The sequence below is a fragment of the Nelusetta ayraudi genome, unplaced genomic scaffold (genome assembly GCF_046127955.1).
Source record: "Nelusetta ayraudi isolate G7.1 ecotype Tasmania unplaced genomic scaffold, CSIRO-AGI_Nayr_v1 ptg000002l, whole genome shotgun sequence".
NCBI lineage: Eukaryota > Metazoa > Chordata > Actinopteri > Tetraodontiformes > Monacanthidae > Nelusetta > Nelusetta ayraudi.
Window position 1 is genome coordinate 12,944,762 of NW_027466052.1, and position 20,208 is coordinate 12,964,969.

At 41.7% G+C, this 20,208-nt stretch overlaps 1 protein-coding gene and 1 long non-coding RNA gene across 2 annotated transcripts in view; both read left to right on the plus strand.

Moving 5' to 3' along the window:
* The first annotated feature begins 45 nt into the window (after positions 1 to 45).
* Positions 46 to 594, plus strand: LOC142887901 (uncharacterized). Its single transcript, XR_012926616.1, has 2 exons — positions 46 to 92; positions 268 to 594. It is a non-coding gene; the product is annotated as an uncharacterized LOC142887901 (long non-coding RNA).
* A 1,041-nt stretch (positions 595 to 1,635) lies between these two features.
* The window catches only part of LOC142887448 (chondroitin sulfate synthase 1-like), a 36,258-nt gene continuing 17,685 nt past the window's right edge, over positions 1,636 to 20,208 (plus strand). The window contains exons 1-2 of the mRNA XM_076025113.1: positions 1,636 to 2,449; positions 4,653 to 5,148. Coding sequence (XP_075881228.1) covers positions 2,136 to 2,449; positions 4,653 to 5,148 — 810 coding nt within the window. The 5' untranslated portion in view covers positions 1,636 to 2,135. The remainder of the gene's footprint in view (positions 2,450 to 4,652; positions 5,149 to 20,208) is intronic.

The following is a 20,208-nucleotide window of genomic DNA, read 5'->3' on the forward strand; positions in this document are numbered from 1 at the left end:
GTCCAATTTATAGTCATAATCAAACAAATAATAATTCAAACAATAGAGATGTATTTCTGTAGTCACTATTTACTTTAAATCAACGTGTTTTTGTCTTATGCAGATATGACAATGAAGCACTGGTGCTGCAGTAAAGTCAAAAATACTTTATACCACAGGAAACAAGTAAACAATGTTACTATGGTTGTTTTTATGTGTAAAAGACAAAATACTACCGAGGCCCTTTGGCCGTCTTTAGACTCTGTATGTCACTGACCTGACATTTAGAACTCATGCAAATGATTCCACTCATCACTGCACACTGAATGAAATGGTTGGTTGGTCCTCACCTCATGTAAGAGGACACAAGCTAATCCTTGTGTTCAGGGATGTATTTGTCCCAATTCTAATGTATATAATTAGTAATTTAACATTCAATAGACAAGAGTTTAACTTGTGTTAAAGTAGGTGTATTCTTTCAGACGCTCCATCCTCAAAGACAGAGTTTAAAAAGACTTCTCTACTTATACTTATAGTGCACAAACTGCTTCAAATGACATTCAGAAATAACTCAAATTGCTATTTTCATGTAACTAAAGTCATATCTGAACTAAACACTCCAGTCTGTCTGTTCCTGTTTTTTTTTTTTTTTTTTCTTAATTGTGTTAATTCTACGCTGCTGCCTTGAAAAAAAAAATCTCCCTTGGTTAAATAAAGGTAAAATTTCACGTAAACTCTCGAAAACACATCCGACACAATGAAGGTATTTGCCAGATGCCCAAGGACTGCATGTATGAATGTGTTCGCCAATTGTTACTTTACACATAAGGGGGCGCTAGAGACCACAGAGATGAAAAAGCAACGCGACATTACGGTTGAGTTTCTTTGCCGTATCAACTTCAGTGGTGGCGCTAAAAAAAAAACTTAATAATCAAAATATATGGAATATTTAGTTTTTGTTTTGTATTTCTGCTTTATTTATATGTATGTAAAGCTTCTGCTTTGAAAGTGACCACCCGTTTTGAATTATATGGCCAAAAATGAGAATTCATGTATGTATTAATTGATTTAAAACAACGAGTACAGTAAATACCAGCCTTATGATATGATGTCACTGTAAAGCATCAGGTAATATTCGCTTATCTCGCATTACGCCTACAATAAATAAAATACTCTCATCTCTGACATCAAATCTTCGATTAAAATCACTTCCATTGTACTTTTCACGCCTATGTGGCCGTACTCATCTTCTGGAAACTCGCCGTTTACAGAGAGAACCCAAATCCCTCATTCGTATTTGACTGGTTTATTCGCCATGGCAACTGGAGCTGAGGCTCATGGGTATTGTAGTATCAAGAGCTCTTGGCCATGCAAGAAAGCTAACTGACCAATGACCGCTCCAAAACAAAATCTAAACTGTCAGATGATCAACTTATACTTAAGCACAGAGGGTCATGCCCATGAATGTCAACCAACATGAAAAACATTGATGATTTAAAAAAAAAAAAAAAAGAGAGAGAGAGAATCTATACAACGAGATGGATAGAGCGAAGCAGAGAAAAAAAAAATTCTTCCGCAATCAGTGAACCCTCCTACCTCAAAATAAACCAATCACGCCTTTTTGACGGAGCGCTCCTACGGAAATGCCGATGGGTCAAATCACTGTTAAACCCTTCGCGATCAGGGTGAGATTCGACTGTCCGACATTCTTCCAACGGCCAGATCAAGCCGAGGATGGGAGCGGTGACCCGGGCGAACGCAGCACCCGTCGCCTTTGTCGTTTGGCGCTGAACATTTTCGATGGTCGGTAGCGACGAATAAGCTCTGTGTCGAGGGGAAGCGGCGGCAGCGGCGGCGGCGGCGGCGACAGTGGCGGCGGCGGAGAACGGTTCAGGTGGCGGCTTCAAGGAGACTGCTGTGATGCTACGTATGCAACTGGAAGAAAGGAGCTTTTCTACCATGAGACCGAGTGTGTGAGCCGGCTATTCTGGAGAGACTAAGCCCGGTACCCTGACTTGGCTCCGATTCTTATCCTTATTTAGTTTTATTTTATATTTTCATCGTTTTTACCGTACCTTGGTTTTTATTTAGATTTTTTTTAACACACTGTGAAAATACAACAACGCAGGGGCGGCGAACTTTTTTTGTTGTGTGGAATGGCAGGTCGCAGCCGAAGAGCATGGTTCAGTGTTCTGCTGGGACTGGTCGTCGGCTTCACGCTGGCGTCCAGGCTCATTTTACCCAAGGCGAGCGAGTTGAAGAAAGCCGGACAAAAGCGGAAAGCGAACCCCGCGGGCTGCGCGCTCAACGCGGCGCTGAGGAAAGAGCTCGGCGGCGGAGCGCAATGGCCACCGCAAGATAACGGTTCGCCTGCGACCGAGAAGCCAGGCTCCGGGTCCAGCGACTTCCTATTCGTCGGTGTCATGACCGCCCAGAAATACCTGAACAACCGGGCCGTGGCGGCTCATAGGTGAGTGATGTGTCGGGGGAAAGGGTTGGAGGCTTCTTTTTTTTTAATTTCCATTTTTCTTCCACCTCTTGAACACCACAGTCGCCCCTTTTTTGTATTGCTAAAGCACTACGAGCTGCACTTAAAACGAGCACTTTAATATGTCCTTGTTTTAGAATAGCTTACCTGAGTGCCAACACCGGCCGGCTTGCCGTGCAGGCCTCGAACGAACCACAGTGACGTGTGTTGTTTCACGTCAACGATCCTGCTAGCAGCTGGTCCATATACTGTACAGATTGATTGCTTACATCACTTGATTACAGATGATAACTTCCAGTGATTTGTACCAACCGAATCACTGGAGATGCATCATGTTTTCTTTTAATTAACGAAGATCTGTTTCTTTTTTTTAATATATAGTTTAATTTTTGTACTGTTTTTCTTAGTGCTGCCACAGTGTCTATCTATCTATCTATCTATCTATCTATCTATCTATCTATCTATCTATCTGGCATCAAAATCATTTGATGTTTTTTTTTGTTTTTTCCCCCAAATTTTACATCGATTAATTTCGAGGTGGAAAACTATGGCTTATAAAAACCCCACTTAAAATATGTTTTGACTGTATTCAAGTTGGATGACTTTATCCCGTTAGAGCTATTAACAGCAATTGATTGGTGCTTTAGAACATTCACCTTACTGACAGATTCCAGCTTCCAGGTAGATTTTTCTACTGCTGTATTCGGCCATGCGGTGGTTTTGGAGAAGTGTTGCCATCGCCCTGCTGGCCTCATGCAGAAACCTATTAGTCATATTCTGCCATTATACAGTCTTGCCTGACTATAGTCAAGCTTCAGGAATCACAAGGTGCCTTCCTGCAATAAGTGTCGATGGCTTGAGGTGACTGCCTGGCACCAAGAGATGTTTCTCTGTTGTTGTTGTTTAATTTATGGTGTGTAAGGACTGATGTCTTGTGTCTTGGCCCCCTCCTGGATCCATCTGGACTCCACAGGCAGTGAGATGAGCTGTTTCTTTAGACGAGTTATCCTTTTAATTCCTCCACATTCAAGGGTCCAACAATTGGACAGAATACTAAAGGCTTTTATCAGACTTCTCACGCAGTCGAAGGGGGAAAGCCTTATTGGCAATAGCACTGTCTCTCCTGGTTTGCATTCTTTGCAATAATTGCGCTTACAGTTAATGAGAGCAATGTTCCAAAATGTTTTGCAACACATGTCCCCCGGTATAAATGAATGTAGGTGTTTACCTCACTACAGCTGTGAGTGAATTCATGTGTTATCTTCAATTAGTGAAAGATTTCAATTTTCTTTTGCATCAGTGCGCACCATGTTCTGTGTTATTTACCAAAGACCCACAGCGTGACCCTGAATATTCTCAATCTAAATGAACAGACCTTAGCCATTTTATGGGTGCAGAAAATGTAAAATAAGCCAGCAGGAAAATGCCTTTAATGTGTTTTTCACCCTAAAAAGAAAGATGATCACCTTTCCAACATCTGGCAGGACTGTTGCGTTAGACATCCTTCCTTCTTTTTTTTTTAATGCCAATGTCACATGTGTCAGACAGAAACATGTTCATTCCTTCATGTAGTCTGTTTTCTGTTGGCACATGCAAAGGGCATTATTGCTTCCATGTCCACATTAGATTTTATTGCATCTCCTTGGCCTTTAATTAATGCGGCTGCATGCTGGTCCACTTCACTTACACTTTTATAGCTGTGTACTGGGATTTGAGTCCCTCACTATTCAAAGTGGTAAATTGGCTGAAAATGTCAAGTTGAACCGTCATTGAGGACAACAGCAGATGCATTATTCATTTTTTTTTTTTTATTGACAAAACCTTTAATGCAAAATTGACTGCACTTGGCCCAGTTTAAGATTGCACACCACTTTTTGTTCCAATAAGTGACAATGCATTTTCTTCACTACTGTCGTATTTTATATTGCTTAGTATGCCTGTTGCTCCCTCAGATAAAGGCACAACCTTTTTTGTCACAGTCAAGTTGTCTGTTCCCTGTTGATGGAAATTTTTATAAAGCAAATTACTTCACTATGCATCCGAATTCTAACTGCACTTCAGAAGTAGGAACTGCTTTCTGTGTGTGTATGGGTGGGTGGGGGTGGGGGTGCAAACACTTCCTGGATTTAGTCGTTTCGAGTGTTTGTGTTTCCCCCTTGTTAATGCAGTTTTTGTGTTTTTACAGGACGTGGGCGCAGACTATTCCAGGTCGTGTGGAGTTCTTCTCCAGCGAAGGCTCTGACACCTCCATACCAATTCCCATTGTTGCCCTGAGGAATGTAGACGACTCTTACCCACCACAGAAGAAGTCCTTTATGATGCTCAAATACATGCATGACCATTACCTTGATAAGTATGAGTGGTTCATGAGGGCTGATGATGATGTCTACATCAAAAGCGAGAAGTTGGAGGGCTTCCTGCGCAGTCTTAACAGCAGCGAGGCCATCTTCCTGGGACAAACGGGCATGGGGGCGCGGGACGAACTGGGTAAATTGGCCCTGGAACCCGGAGAGAACTTCTGCATGGGGGGTCCAGGGGTCATCATGAGCCGCGAGGTCCTCAAGAGGATGGTGCCCCATATCCGAGAGTGCCTGCAAGAGATGTACACCACCCATGAAGACGTGGAGGTGGGCCGCTGTGTCCGAAGGTTCGCCAAGGTCCAGTGCGTCTGGTCCTATGAGGTACAGTGGTTTCATTTTCTTTCTTAATGCATCATCAGGTACACTACCAGTCAAAAGTTTGGACACAACTTCTCATGCAATTTTATTTTATCTTTACAGCTTTCTACACTGCAGATAGATACTGAAGACATCAAAAGATGTAATTATGTAGCAAAGAAAAACACGTTAAATAACTCTAAACAAGTTATTTTACACTTTCATTGTTTCCTACATAATTCCATGTGTGTTCATAAGTAGTTTTGATGCCTTCAGTGAGAAACTGCAATGTCAATAGTAATGAGAATGAAAGAAAATACATTAAATTCATAGGGTGTGTCCAAACGTTTGACTGGTTGTGTACATCAGCGTTTAAAACACCACCTGGTTTTACCATACATGGTTTGTATGGTAAAAGGCAACGTTGCATCGCGGTGTCCAAATGGAAGTGAATTCTTAAGGTTTAGTAGCGGTTTTCTCTCTTATTCAGTCAGTTAAGACATTAGGAACTCTTATACCCTTTGCACACCTTTGAAGCAGATGAAGGTATGATGTAGATCTTATATTGTGAGGTCTTTTTGATTGCCTTTTGTGTTTTGCTGCGGGTTTCAGTTGTATATCTCGGCATTTTCTAAAGTGGTTTTCTTTCGTCTGGAAAGCGGTGCTATTGAAGTAGGTTAAATGTGCTCGTGGTTTTTTCAGCTTTTTCTTGTTCAACTGAAGCAGGCAGACGGCTCTGTAACTCAGCACACATTATTCACATGACCATTTGTGACCAGGTGTTGGACCGAGAAAGGGGCTTGGCAACCTTTTTTGTCGTCGTCAGTCCCTCACGATTGGCTGACCTTTGACCTGCCTCAGTTCACCGCACAGCACTTCAGTGGGTCGACCTGCCATGTACTGCCTTCACCTTTGTGCGATGTTTGCCCTCGATGATTTTGTCATGTTTAGACAGTCGCGCACAAGGGTGTGTGTAATTCTCCAAGAGTCTTGATTGCTTACACGCAAATCACAGAGCGCAAACAGTACTCCCATTACAAAGGAACGCATTAGTTACAAATCCACCCACACACATCAATCAAGCCGGGACATAATGAAGACCGACATGTGTTCTCAGTGAAGTCTGTTTACTGCTGCCCATAGCTGGGATCTGTGGTGGAGTCGTTACCGATATCACTGATCACTGACAAAGTCATTATAGACGACACATCCGACAAATCACAAGAGCCCAATCTGACCCCCTGATGTTGCACAGAGCTATATAACACTAGCTGCGTTTCCATTACATTTTTTCGCAAAAATAAAAATGATATTTCTAAAATTTGGACAAAGTTCAATTGTGACTTGCAGGTGTTTCCATTGAATGGTGTGAAGTGCATAAGCAGTAATTCTCGTAAAATCTTGCAAGACGAGATTTTACGAGAATTACATTTGCTTTTGTTTGTTAACAATGGTTCTTATATTTTCTCTTTGATGACTTGTAAAAAATATTTTGTCTCCTCCTTCATCCAAACATAACGCGCATTTTCACTTGAAGTGAACTGGTCACGTGACCCCGTACGTCACGTCCGGTGACAGTTAAATGTGAATAAGTGTTTCCAATTCACGCTTGCGATATGCCGCTATTTCAGTGTCTGAAAAACCACCTTGTGAGAGCGTATAAACCTTTTAGCGATATTTGAGAGGTTTTTTGAAGTTTTAAGTGTTTCCATTACCAGTTTTTTATTGCAATGTTTATCTTTTGCGCAATTCCAGGTTCAATGGAAATGCAGCTTGTAATGCCAGTTTCCACATCAGAAGAACTGTCCCCCCCACTCCTTTTTTCTTTTTCTTTTTTTTTTTTTTGCGTAAACAGCTTGTTGGCTGACGTGTCGAGGCACGGTCGTGCTGCAGACCCGAACCATGTGACCTTGTATTCACAAGAATCGAAAGCCTTTCGTAACGGCGTAAAGTTTCCGGGCTTGTTGTTAGCACTTTGTTCAATCTTGATCAGGACAAAGAATCAGCTGAGACTTCCTGCAAAATGATCCAATAACACAACACACACACACACACACACACACACACACACACACACACACACTTTGTTGCACTTGACTTTATGCAGTTCACCGTCTTAGCAGTGAAAGCTTGCATTACAGAGTGAAAAGAAAAACTACATTTGGTCCTCTGTTTGATTTCATAACAATCTGACATGTGACCCCATTCTCACACTTTAATGAGGTAAAATGTCTGATTGTTTTTACCCTCGTCTAGGGTTGTGAATCACTTCCTATTGAGGACCCAGGGAGTGTCCATACATTTTCTGTTTGTTCATCATTGAAAAAAAAAAGAAAGGAAACCCACACTCTCGCTCTCACTCTCTAATATCCAGCTCATAGAATTATTTAAACTGGATATTAATTTGTTGGCACAAACAAACCCCCTTTTTTCATTTTTTTTTAACGGCGTAACTTATGTAAATATGATATTTAACGTTGCTTTAAAAAAAAAGAAATGCGGCATGTCAAACTTATATCTGAATTCACTCTCATGCTGCACAAAGATCACTGTGTTCTGTAGCCCCATCTCTTAAAAATTCAGTCTGTTCCTGCATGTGCAAAGCATGGAACCCCTGTGTGCTGCCTGGTTAACTTTGTTCTGATTGTTAAATGTATCGCAACAGGCTCAGCGACCCTCGTGCTTCCGTTGCTCCCTGGAACGCTCTCCTCTCTCAACACCGTTCACGCTTAAAGAAACTTTTTGCACAAGTTTTATTTTTGCCAAATTATCCTGCTGAAATGATGGTGCGTTGCCTTCTAAAATGCACAAGCCTGACAAAAACAACGTCTATATATAGAGGACACTCGGGACAGAATGTTTCTCTGGGCTCCGTCACCATATTGTGGCAAAAAGGCAGATATGTGTATTGACTTCTAGCCCAGAATGCACCCACCTCGAGGTACGTGGAGAGCAGCGGAAGTCGAGCAGCAGTTCTTGACAACACAGATATATGTTAAACTGTCATGGCAGTAACAGCTGAATCATCCACTCAGTGGCACATTTTGTTCATTGTAAAGAAGGACAGCAGTTTACATTCAGGAGAAATGTTTGCTTTTTTTTTTTGATAATCTCTTGGGCTCTCAGTTGTCAAACTAAGAGTAAATAGCTGTGTTTCCATTACCCCTAGAATTGCACAAAACCTAAATATTTCAATGAGAAATTGGTAATAAAAACACAGAAACTTCGAAAAACCTCTCAAATATCACAAAAAGGGTTTTTCAGATGTCTCAATGTAGAGTTATATTGCAAAAGTGACATGGAAACACTTTTTCGCATTTACACATCACTGGATGTGACGTACGGGGTCATGACCAGTACACTTGAAGTGGAAATGGCGCGTTATGTTTGGTGGGAGGAGTGGACGGAATATATATATATATATATATATATATATATATATATATTTTTTTTTACATGTACTCAAAGACAAAAATATAAAAAACATTCTTGACAGCCAACAAACGCTAACAAACAAAAGCAAACGTAATTCTAGTAATAACTTTTTTCAGAGAATTGCAGCTTTTGCGCTTCACACCATTTAATGCAAACACCTGCAAATCACAATTGTACTTCATTACATCATTTTTATTTTGTGAAAAACTGTAATGGAAACGCTGCTACAGAGGTAAGCCAAAGACAGATTAAACTTCCCTTTTTTCCCCATACAACAAATGCCAATATATATATGGATTCCGTAATCATACAATTCATAAAAAAGGGAAAGAAATACAACAACACTTTTGTCTTAAGTTCTTTAAACGGTGATGGACATTTTAGCATTTGTAGCATTTAAACCGGTCGACATTTTTATCTTCTCTTGAAATTCTCCTGCTGAATTCTGACAGAGAGAGTGACACTTTCCATCCTATAAATGCCATGCGAGTCAATCCAATCCAATGGAATTTCTTGCTCTTTTTATAGCCTTCCTCTTGGTTCCACTTAGAATCTGAAAAGGTATCAAACACTGTCAAGAATCTTTTTTTATGGGCAGATAACCTGACACTTTCCTCAGCGGCCTGACGATTTTTCAACGTTTCAACAAATGACAATCCCCGTGTTTGTGCTATTACATAAGAGACCTCAGTTATCTTGTGAAGCCAAAGCCGTTCTAGATGTTTCCGTGTAAGTGACTGTCAGAAAGTCTGTATTTCTGAATCAGTCATGCTTCTCCTTGTCAAACCCGTACACAGGAAGTCACCCGCCCACACATGTGATGCCTCAACACGCTCTTATCACAGTGACTGTTTCTCAACTCGCTGTCCTCCCCCGGCCCTTTCACACCCTCAACTGCAAAAGAGTTTTGACATGTCAGTGGTGGTGGTGGTGGTGGTGGTGGTCACCATTTTGTTCCTTTTTCTGAGTTCCACATTATGAGACCTGCTCAGCCATTTGGCTCCATTAACATTAACTATATGACATTTTCACGTTCTATTTCTTTCTGCTTTGTGTAAAAGCCAAGCAATCTTTCTTTATTTGCTTGTTTGTTTGTTTTGTGTAAATCATCAGCGTTGCCTGGGGCAAAATCCTTCGGAATAATGTGTTGTTTTTTTTTGTTAAAATGTGTTGATTAGTTATTGCTTGGTTCACGTCGTGAGTTGTGCAATAGGCAGCAGACTCCCGAGACAGTATTAAGACATGACTCTTAAAAACAAAATGAGCAACGCTAAAGTGTCCCATGGAATGGAAATATCAATCAGATTTTTTTCCCCCTAAACGCCAGCTGCGTTTTCATCACCCCTAGAGTGGCTCAAAACCTAAATATCGCAATAAAAAACTGGTAATAGAAACACCTGAACGTCTAAAAACCTCAAATATCGCTAAAAGGTTTTTATGCTCTCATGAGGTGGTTTTTTAGACGGATCGCTATAGAGGTATATCGCTTGGAAAGACTTTTTCGCATTTACACGTCACCGGACGTGATCGGGTTAACTTCAAACGCAAAATGTTTTGTACCTCCATCCTCCTCAAAGTGTGGTCTCGCAGGATGAGATTTTATGAGAATTACAGCTTATGCGCTTCACACCATTCAGTGAAAACACCTGCAAATCGCAATTGTATCTGTATGTCTGTAAAACTGTAATGGAAACACAGCTACAGTCGTGGAAACAAGCTCAATATGTACACGGAAATTCTCTCGAAAATTGGAGGCCGGAAATGTTTTGTGTTTTAAATGAACTAAACGGTGCTGCTGTGCCATTTAAAAGTCAAAACTAAACCTGTTTAGAGTCTACATAGAAAATTAGGTCAGAAAACTTGAAGTGAAATCAATCACATTTGTTGAATTATTCCATTTATATCATTTACAGTAATAGCTTGACCAGGTATCATCTAATATTCTGTAGAAAATTTGCTATAGAGGAGAGTAACTATTTCCATAATTAAAAATGCAAGTCTAGTTTTTTTTTTAACATTGATCGGGGGATGAATGACTTAACATGGAAAGAGGAGAAACAAAGCTTTTCTTCGCATGCAAACAAACAAAGGAAACATTCTAGCGCCTTAGATGGGCTATTTTCCCTTGCAGAGTTCCCAGACGGGGGAGCCAGCCTGGTGTATTTTCGGGCGTCTTGCGGCCACCGCCGCTCCGTCTCTCCTCAGCTGTGCATTTTGCGTCGGATAAAAGTAGGGCCTGCGAGCAAGCCTCAAAGTGCAAATAAATTTCAACGCTCCCGATTCAAAAATAAACTCTGAGATGCAACGCTGGGGAGCTGAATTAGCATGGATTACAGCTCTTTCAGCGTGAAGCCCTGGCTTCCAGCAGAAGTGGCAGCAACAGCAAAGTGGAATGTAGGATGGTGACATTTGGGGAGAGCGGGATGAGTTAATGAGACAGAGATTTTATAGGTCTGGTAGCAAACCACTGAAACCCATAAAGGTCTTGATTGCAGTGGGTGGGCTCGTGCAGATGAAGCTGCCTGTTAGTTTCTCCACATTAAGAAAGCTTTAGCTCCTACGGTAAGCACGGAACTTTTTCCCTCCTGTTTTTATTCCCTCCGCATTCCTGAGGCAATTGCGCTCACTTCTTACACGCTGTGTTGAGTTGTGCCTGTGTAGACCATTGGTGGACAAGCCTCTTGACTGGTGGGCCACAGTAGGTTCTGAAATTTGACAGAGGGGCTGGAGCAGGAGCAGATGGATGGAGTGTTTTGGTGACCCGGAGAAGAAAAATATATCATGGGATAGATAGATAGATAGATAGATAGATAGATAGATAGAGACTTTATTGATCCCTTTGGGATGACTCCCTCAGGGAAATTAACATGTAGAGAACGTGTGCTTTAATGTCAATTGAAAATGATCAAAAGCGTTACAACAAAATATGTCTTTGAAGCCCAACAGTATTTAGCTCTTTTTTTTTAAAAAAAAAATGACTCTTAAAACAGTGAAAAAATTGATGAAATACAGCTAGATTATTATTTACTTACTATTAATACAATTTCTTCAAGTTCGATTTAAAAAGCTTAATGGGCCGAATATGGCCCCCGGGCCATAGTTTGCCCACGCCTGCTGTACACCCTACTACTGCATATGTGAAACTCTGACCGTCAAGCCGTCATGGCCGTCTGTGGGAGTGTGGAAAGACTCACAGAGTGTATAGTCATTCCAAAAACTGCCCGTATTTTAGTGTTTGTCAACCGCTTGGCTGCACAATGCGCTGTGGTGTTTGATGCAACGGGTAGAAACCGAAAAAAAGTGGTGTTTCATCAACTGCTGGCCGTCTTTCGCCATTTGCTGGCGCAACGCTGCACACCGAGAAGTCGTCGGTGTGCCCATCGCTACCTAGCAGAGGCCTGGCTGTCCCCTCCCTGCGTGCCTGCTTACCATCATAAGCTCCAACGCAGCTAATGGGAATCACAAGGCCTCGCCACTGGGAGCTCTGAGTCCACCTCCTAATCCTAATTTCTCCTGAATTGCCTGCAGGCCTGCCAAACTCGGCGCTGGCCCTCTGACTGTGCTTCATGCATACTCATCGTTACAACAACCGAGCCATTGTGTCCTCACCTTACATCCTCTCCTCTATATGACCCCCACCCCCACCCCCACCACACACACACACACACACACACACACACACACACACACACACACAATTCCCCATCCTGTTATCCTTTCTCAGTCGTTGCATACACATTTTAATGAAGGTTCAACTTCAACTTGTAAGACTTCAGAACAAAAATACATTTTACTATGTATGGAACTAGTGGCATCACAATGAGTGTGTGTGTGTGTGTGTGTGTGTGTGTGTGTGTGTGTGTGTGTGTGTGTGTGTGTGTGTGTGTGTGTGTGTGTGTGTGTGTGTGTGTGTGTGTGTGTGTGTGTGTGTGTGGTTTCATCTTGCTCCCTTTTTTTTCACTGGCTGGGCTGGCAGCACAGTTGAATGAACTTGTACTTGTTTGTATCTTCCTTTACTCCCTGCTTTCCGTAGTTTAACGCCTGCAGCTGCTACCGATGCACAATTCATTGCGGCCAACAGACGCTGCCAATGATGAACGTAACCTGTTAAAATAGTCGCTTAAATTGTAACTCGGCTAGGCGCAGTGCTTGCTGTACCAGAGTGGACTCCGCGCAAGGCAGGCAACACAATGTACAAAATATGTACGTAGATAAAATTATTTTCACTGTTCTTGTTCTGGCTGCTGTTTATATTTTTAATTTGTTTTCTGCTATTATTCAATTTGCAGTCTGCATAATGTCGTTTTCTGTTTCCTCAATAACAAATATGTACTTTCTTCACACTGTTGGTAGTAGCAACCCAAAGTGACATTCGCCTTCTAGATTTAATGCTGCAGTTGTACATAAGGCTTGACCTGTCTATAAATGTCATGGACTATATTATTCATGAGTGTGAGAATAGCACCAGTTACTTTACAAAGAAGTGCTTCCCGTTAAGAGACTTGAGATAGCAGTTATGAAGAGCAGTTAACGTCACAACAGAGGTTTTCTGGAGGAAGGACGTGTTGCTGTGAAAACACTATGGAGTTCTCAGCAGTGCTTTCCTCATCTGACCATTCGCTGATGTTTTTTTTAATTGGTGTTGCGTATTTCTTGATCTCAGTCAATTTGTGCACCAATTCAGCATTCTGACGACTTTTCCTTTACCATTGATATGCTAGTCATGGCTGGGTGTTAGCACTAATGACATTCAAGTCAAAAGATCAGAGATTCCATCCTCAGTGCCTGCAGTCGGCGCATCAAAACAGCCTTGTGCTGCATAATTAGCTATGGATTTCTCCCAAAGCTATAGACTGAATGTACGATTGCATGTGGGAAGGTTGACTTCTAGAAGGAAGAGCTTTTGAGGAGTCAGTCGCAAGAGTAACGGAAAAAAAAAGAAACAATCTCATTTGTAATTATGTAGTTAATATAAGTAATTATGAGCAGGAATGTAGGTGTTTAGTTAGCTGTCATTTATACTTACTGTCGTGCCCTGCTGTTGTACCTGCTACTTTAGTTGAAGCTTGCCTGATTAAGAAAAGTCCACTGAAGGCTTTTTGTTTTTTCTCCAGAGATCCCTTTTCTACCATGCCTTGCTCATCTGGCATAAACTCCCATAAGAGGATCACAACATACAGCATGCTGAAGTACACCAGCCGTAGCCTGACTGAAGCACTAATGCCTAAATGTAGTCCAGTATGAGATAAAAAGAGACCTAGCTGAATAAATGCTAAGTCCTTCTTGCAGCTATCAGTCTGTGGTTTCTGGCTGGACACTTTATGGGCAGTTTACTCTTCATGTAGGTTTTTAGGTTTATTGTTAAATGTTGTGTGTTTGGATTGAGTTGGGTCTGTACGCTGATGTTTGTTAAAAAAAAATAACAAAAAAAAACCCTTAAGTGTTCTGTGTGGAGTTTGCATGTTCTCCCTGTGTCTGCGTGGGTTCTCTTCCTCCCACAGTCCAATAACATGTATGTGAGGTGAATTGGAAACTTGACTATAAGTGTGAGTGTGAAAGTCTTTGTTCCGAGCAGAGTTTCTAATCTCATGCCTGATGTTAACCCTTCTGAGCCAGAGTTAGCAGCGGAGTTAGCAGCGAAGCTCCCTCTTTAATTGTATATATTGCCAGCTCGGCTGTTTAACCTGTTTCATTAGCTCGCATTTCTTTTTGCGTTTCTTCCTCTTCATTCACAAACCCACAGTTTGTGTGGCTGACTTCCGAAGGAACGTAAACTCCATTCACACAGTTGAAGCCGCTGTCTGTGTTTTAAGCAGATCAGATTATCCCTAATGGAAAGTTTGTCCAGTCAGAAATCAAGGTATCACAGGACTGATACTCCGAGCTAATTTTTCTTTGCGTAGGAGTCCCCAAAGTTTTATTCTCAATGCCCTGTCTGTCCACTCCCATTCTTCCATGGGTCATAACGAGGTGTTAGGCAATCACCACTGCTCTCTTTTTTTCCTGTGTCTACAGTATGTGTGGGGGAGTTACTTTGAATTTCTTGGCCATGCAAATCACGAAAAAAAAACAAGTGTGAGCAGCTGTAAAATAAAAACTAAACTATTAAACCACATTTTGTAACAGCAAAACACAAGGACTAATGCATGTATGGACATGCACTCCAAAAAAAACCCAACTTCTTCCTCTTGTCTTTTTGCTTCAAGACTACAGTCATCTTTTGCGTTCTGCCTGGGGAAGACCTCGAGAAAAAATTGGCTGCACATTTAGTCAGTGTGTTGCCTACCTATTAAATTCAATATCGACTCCAAGTTTTTGCATTAGTGCTGGAACAACTCTCTTCTTTCCAGAACCCTCTCCCTCTTACTGCTGTGTTCTTTCAGTTTTGAGTGTTTGCTTTCTCCTCCTCCTCCCCCTTGTCTCGCTTGCAGCCAAAAGTCTCCTCTCCTCTTTCCTGTCTGAAGGACAGGGATTCTCTTACTGGCACTCTTAAGCTTTAGCTCTGTCATTTTTAGTCTTGACTCCTCATTCCCTCCTTTTTTTTCCTACCCCCCCATCCATAAGAAATGTATGGGCTTCATCAGGTTTCCAAAGAATGTAAAGTCATAAAACACAACAAACCCAGAACTAAACAGTCCATAGCTTCTCTAATTATAATCTTATATACTTAAACCTGCTGTAAACTTCAGATTAACCAAACTTGCAACGATATGACATACAGTTTAGGAACATTTAGGTCTTGGCGCAGTGAGTAACATCTCCAAGTTTATCTGAGGACTAGGCTGATCAAGCCATTCCGGTAAATGAGCTTATTTAATCCCTGGCCTGCAGCCCAGCGGGAAGGCCATCTGCAGACTGCAGAGTCAGCCTTCTGCTGGAACCAGGCCTCACTGCTGGCCTAGAAAGTGTGTCTGTTCTCCTCGTATTCTTCGATACTCAAAAGAAAATGTCATGCAAAAGACTGCGTCCCTCCACACCCTCAAAAATACCTCAGAATAATACATAACTGGAATTAGTTGCCTCTAGAACTAATCTTTCTTTATCCATAAAGATTATTATTATTATTTCTTTGGTAGAAACAAGCCAATAGATCTCATACGATTAGGGTGTTTGTTTTATTTCATAGTCATAGTTTTTAGCAGTAGTTGTTGATTGGGTGTTGATTTGTATTGTTTTTGGGGTTTACGATAATTTGCAACTTGGTAAATGGTTTTCTGCAGTTGTTGGCTAGAGGAGGATGAAGTGCTTTAGGATCACTTTGATTTTTGTAATCACATTGCTCAAATCAAAGTGACACATTTAGCTCTGAACTTCATACCATTCTCATGTTTTCGCCCTCGTTACCTCGGGAGGACTGCATGTGAATAGATGGAAACACGTACTCTCAAATAAAATATATTAGAGAGGTGCAAGGCCCCGATAATTCCCTCCCGCCAAAAATGACTCCACCTGCTAATAGCGTTTTGAGAGGACACTCTGCCTGTAGTTGTCCCTTCAAAACCGCGTGCAAGTGGCAAGTGTGAACGCATACCAGATGAATGCAGAAGGAGATGACAAGCCCCGAAGAGCGAAACACAGCAAAAGGTCTATAACAGCTAACGAGATCTGCTGTTATTTTTGCACAAAATTTGTGCAAACAACCAATTAAACCACGTTCAAATTTAGACTTGCACAGCTGGAACGAGATCTGCTCATCGCCACATTTTGCTCCGCTTTTCATCTTCGCGTGTGTTCTGTGGATAAGACACATGTTTTTTGGGGGCGCAGTCCCTTTGTGTCTCTGGCCCGATGAATTCCCCACGGATGGTGACGATTGGCTAACTGCTTGTCCCCCGTAGCTCTCCCTGGATTGTCTGCTTTGTCAGACAGAAAACTGCTGTCTCATGTTGTGATGCAAATGAGTCAAAATGAGTCATCTCCATTGAGGAGAAGGATTTCATTTGATTTCTGGTGTAGATGTGCCTTTGCCAATTCTCTTTGATGCAGTTCCAACGGTTATGCAAATAATTCCGTGACTCACTGAAAGGAGGAACATGTTTTAAAGGGGCCCTACTATGGCCATTTGCAGAATTAATACATTCATTTTGGGGGTCTACTTTCAACCATAAATAAGGTTTGTTTGGTCAAAAAAAACTATAGTGAGTTGTCATTTCTTGTACTTGGTGTGTTAGTTGGCATGCCGGTAATGCAAAAAGACACGTTAAAGAGCTGAAAAAGCATTTTGTGCAGCTGGTGGTCTGGCATGAAACCCACCCAGCGTCCCTGTTGCGCTTTAATTTGTTCCTCTGTTTTTAGTTTTTTTTTTTCCAGGAAAGAGCCACACATCTGGCATTCACTGTAGATGGTGAAACAATACTTTTTATTCAGAACTTTATTTTCAGAATATCATTTTCCATGGTTGAAAATTGTGCCAAACCTCAATGACGCGCCATTTTACTCAGAGGGAGGAAGTAAATCTTCACACATTTAGATATAGACAAAACTTCAAATTATTAGAAAGAACTAATCAGTTGGAGATATTTTCGCCGCATAAGCTACAGATGACTATTGAAGGATTTCAAGACACTGAACGTGGTTTCTCCGTTTGACTGGAAACCTCTGAGGGCTGCGCATTTCTCAGCTGCAGCCTGTTTCATAGTGTGGGACTGTGCCAGAACTTCACAGATGTCTTTCTAGTCCGGACCACTGCCATGACGTTTGGGAGAGACCTTAATGATTGTTTTACTTCATGTTTTGAAATGCATAGTCATCTATGTGTGGAATGAAAACCAGTGTGCTTAACATAGTTTGAACAAACAACTCTGAGGTTTGGGGTTGGTTGCAAGTTTTTTGGAAGGTTGCCACTTTGAATTTTGTTGAGGAATACGTGGCTGAGGCATGTGCTGTGAAATAGTGCTGTTTCGCTGCAAAAAGTAGTTGAGTAACCTTTGGAGTAGAAACCAGACCATGTTTCTCATGGTCTGAGAGTCCTTCAGGTGCCTGTTGGCAAAATCCGTCAGGCTGCCATGTGCCTTCTACTAAGTACTGGCTTCTGTCTGGTTACTGTACCAAACAGCCCTGATTAGTGGATTGCTGCTGATGGTTGTCCTTCTGGGAGGTTCTCCTGTCTCCACAGAGTAACTCTGGAACTCTGACAGTGACCATCGAGTCCTTGGTCAAGTCCCTGACTAAGGCCCTTCTCCCCTCAGTCTAGATGGCCGGCCAGCATTTGGAAGAGTCCTGGTGGTTCTGAACTTCTTCCACTTACAGATGATGGAGGTCACTGTGCTCATTGAAACCTTCAAAGCAGCAGATTTTTTTCTGTAACCTTCCAAAGATTTGTACTTAACGACAATCCTGTCTCGGAGGTCCACAGACAGTTTTTTTTGACTTCATGCTTGTTTTATGTTTTTACATGCATTGTCAACCCGTGGGACTTTTTTAGACAGGTGTTTGCCTCTCCAAGTCATGTCCAATAAACTTAATTGACTACACGTGGACTCTAATTAAGCTGCAGAAACATCACAGGGATGATCATTGGAAACAGGATACACCTGAGCTCAATTTTGAGCTCCGTGGCAAAGGCATGTTTTGAGAACACAACATTAGAAAGACGTAAGTAAAAAACTATATCAATTCTCAAATGTATGCACCTTGATAAAGGACTTCTTTATGGCTGATTATCTTAGTCAGACCTGATAAAGATCTGCTCATGATGTCACCTTGTCATTTTTTCACCTGATTCCAGTTCTAGATTCCTGGATGAATGTTTCCATATTGCTTGAACTTGTCTTCCGCTTAATTGCGGCCAACTTTTCTGCTAACCATGTGTTGTGATAAATCCTTACTTGGCAAATGCTCTGCTTTTCTTTGGAATCAAAAAAGAATCCAAAGCTAATGATTTATCAGCAGCATCGTCAACTAAACTTCCTGATCTCAAGGGAAGCAGGGCATGGGATACTACTTTTTATTTTTATTATTATCTCTCTCTCCAAGTGCTCTCCAAGGCCTTCACTCATTTCAGGAGTTCTGCTAGTTAAAAAAAAATACTCCAAAAGTAATGAAAGACTTTATTTGATTAAACAGTTACACATTTTTAAATAAAACTAAAGACTTTGCAAGAATTGATGGGGAGGAAAAATTGACAATTTGAATGTTGTGAACGTGGAACATTTCCCTTAATTGTTTTGCACTTTCAGCAATAATTAAATGTATTTCTCCTTCTATTTATTTTCAGCCATTTGCAACTGTTTGTTTCTTGCATAATACAGGGGTTCTTTGGACTCCTTTGCATCCAGTTTTATTGGTTTGTTTGGAGGGTTGCCAAGGCTGTGCATCATGGCCGGAATGTTAAATATGTTCTTGAGCGGCTCTTTCAGGTAGTTGCGATGTGCTTTAGTCGAAGGAATGGAGGCTTTTGATCTGTCCACAAATTCTGTCACTCCACGTGTTTTAGACACGGACGTCCACCTCACGTTACCTCTCTCTTCAGTCTTCTACCGTTCACTGCCTTGTCATGTGGCCCTGGTGTCATTGCTGTACGTCTGCATGCTTTGGCCACTGGAGGATATCTGATGAGCTGGCAATACATGAAAAGACACATCAGTACCAATACAATTCTACACTTTCAGTTTGCAGTTTGCAGTTTTTCAGTCTTGGATAGTGTTGTCCAAGCAAAGATTGTATGTCAGTAATAACTGATTTCAAGTCATGTTAAATGGTTAAGACTGCTCATCCATTTGCTTGCCCACCCTGCAAACGAACAGTCACTCATTCACTATCAGCAGATTTAAGCTCCACTGCTGACGTTGACCTATATTTAGACGTCAGACCGGCCAGTAAGCTGTAATCTTTATCTATCCACACTAGGTTGTGTTTGTCGGTGAATCTTCCTCCTGCCAGACATCATCCCAAACATTTCCACATGGTTCTGCCCTTGTTGTTAGAGTGCAGTGACAAAGGCTGACCACCGACCAGTAACGATCAATGTTCCCAAACAGCCCAGCGTTCATGTAATGATCTGTCAGGCCGTGTTCTGTGTTTGTTTTCCTTCTCACACCTATTCCATGTGTGTTCAGGAAGATATGTGGTCTCGCATCACAGGGCTGAATCCTCGTTTTTGTCACAACATGCTGCAGGATTTAGAGAATACTTTAGGTGACCTGTCGGATGATTATACCCTTGGGGATACACCTCTTGGCAACAGTCCAGGTTAATGTAGAATCATATCACGATTTATTGTGTGTCATGCACGGCACATTTTTGCTGAGAGGCTTAACAGCTGCAGCGGTCCTTGCAATGCAGCTTTGAAGGTAAAGTCTCACTTGATAAGGGTTCTCTGACTGTTTGCCGTGAGTCGGTGCTGGACGCGTGCGTGTTGTCAGATCTGTCGCAGGCAGCGTTCAGTGCTAAATCATCCTGTTTCCCCGTAGGGCACAATGTGGCTACTGCTGACTGGTCTGTGTGTTGCTATGCATAATGCCAAAACAGAGATAAGGAGAGCTCTGTATCTTACAACTATATCAGCTTTGATAATGCTGGTGCAGCAACATCATAGTAGAATAGACATGTCTTTTTTTTCTAAATAGGCTTCCCACGCCTATTGGGAGCTGCCATAGCTCTTTTAACCGTACATCTTTCCTAATAATTTTCCCTAACAAGTCATTCTTC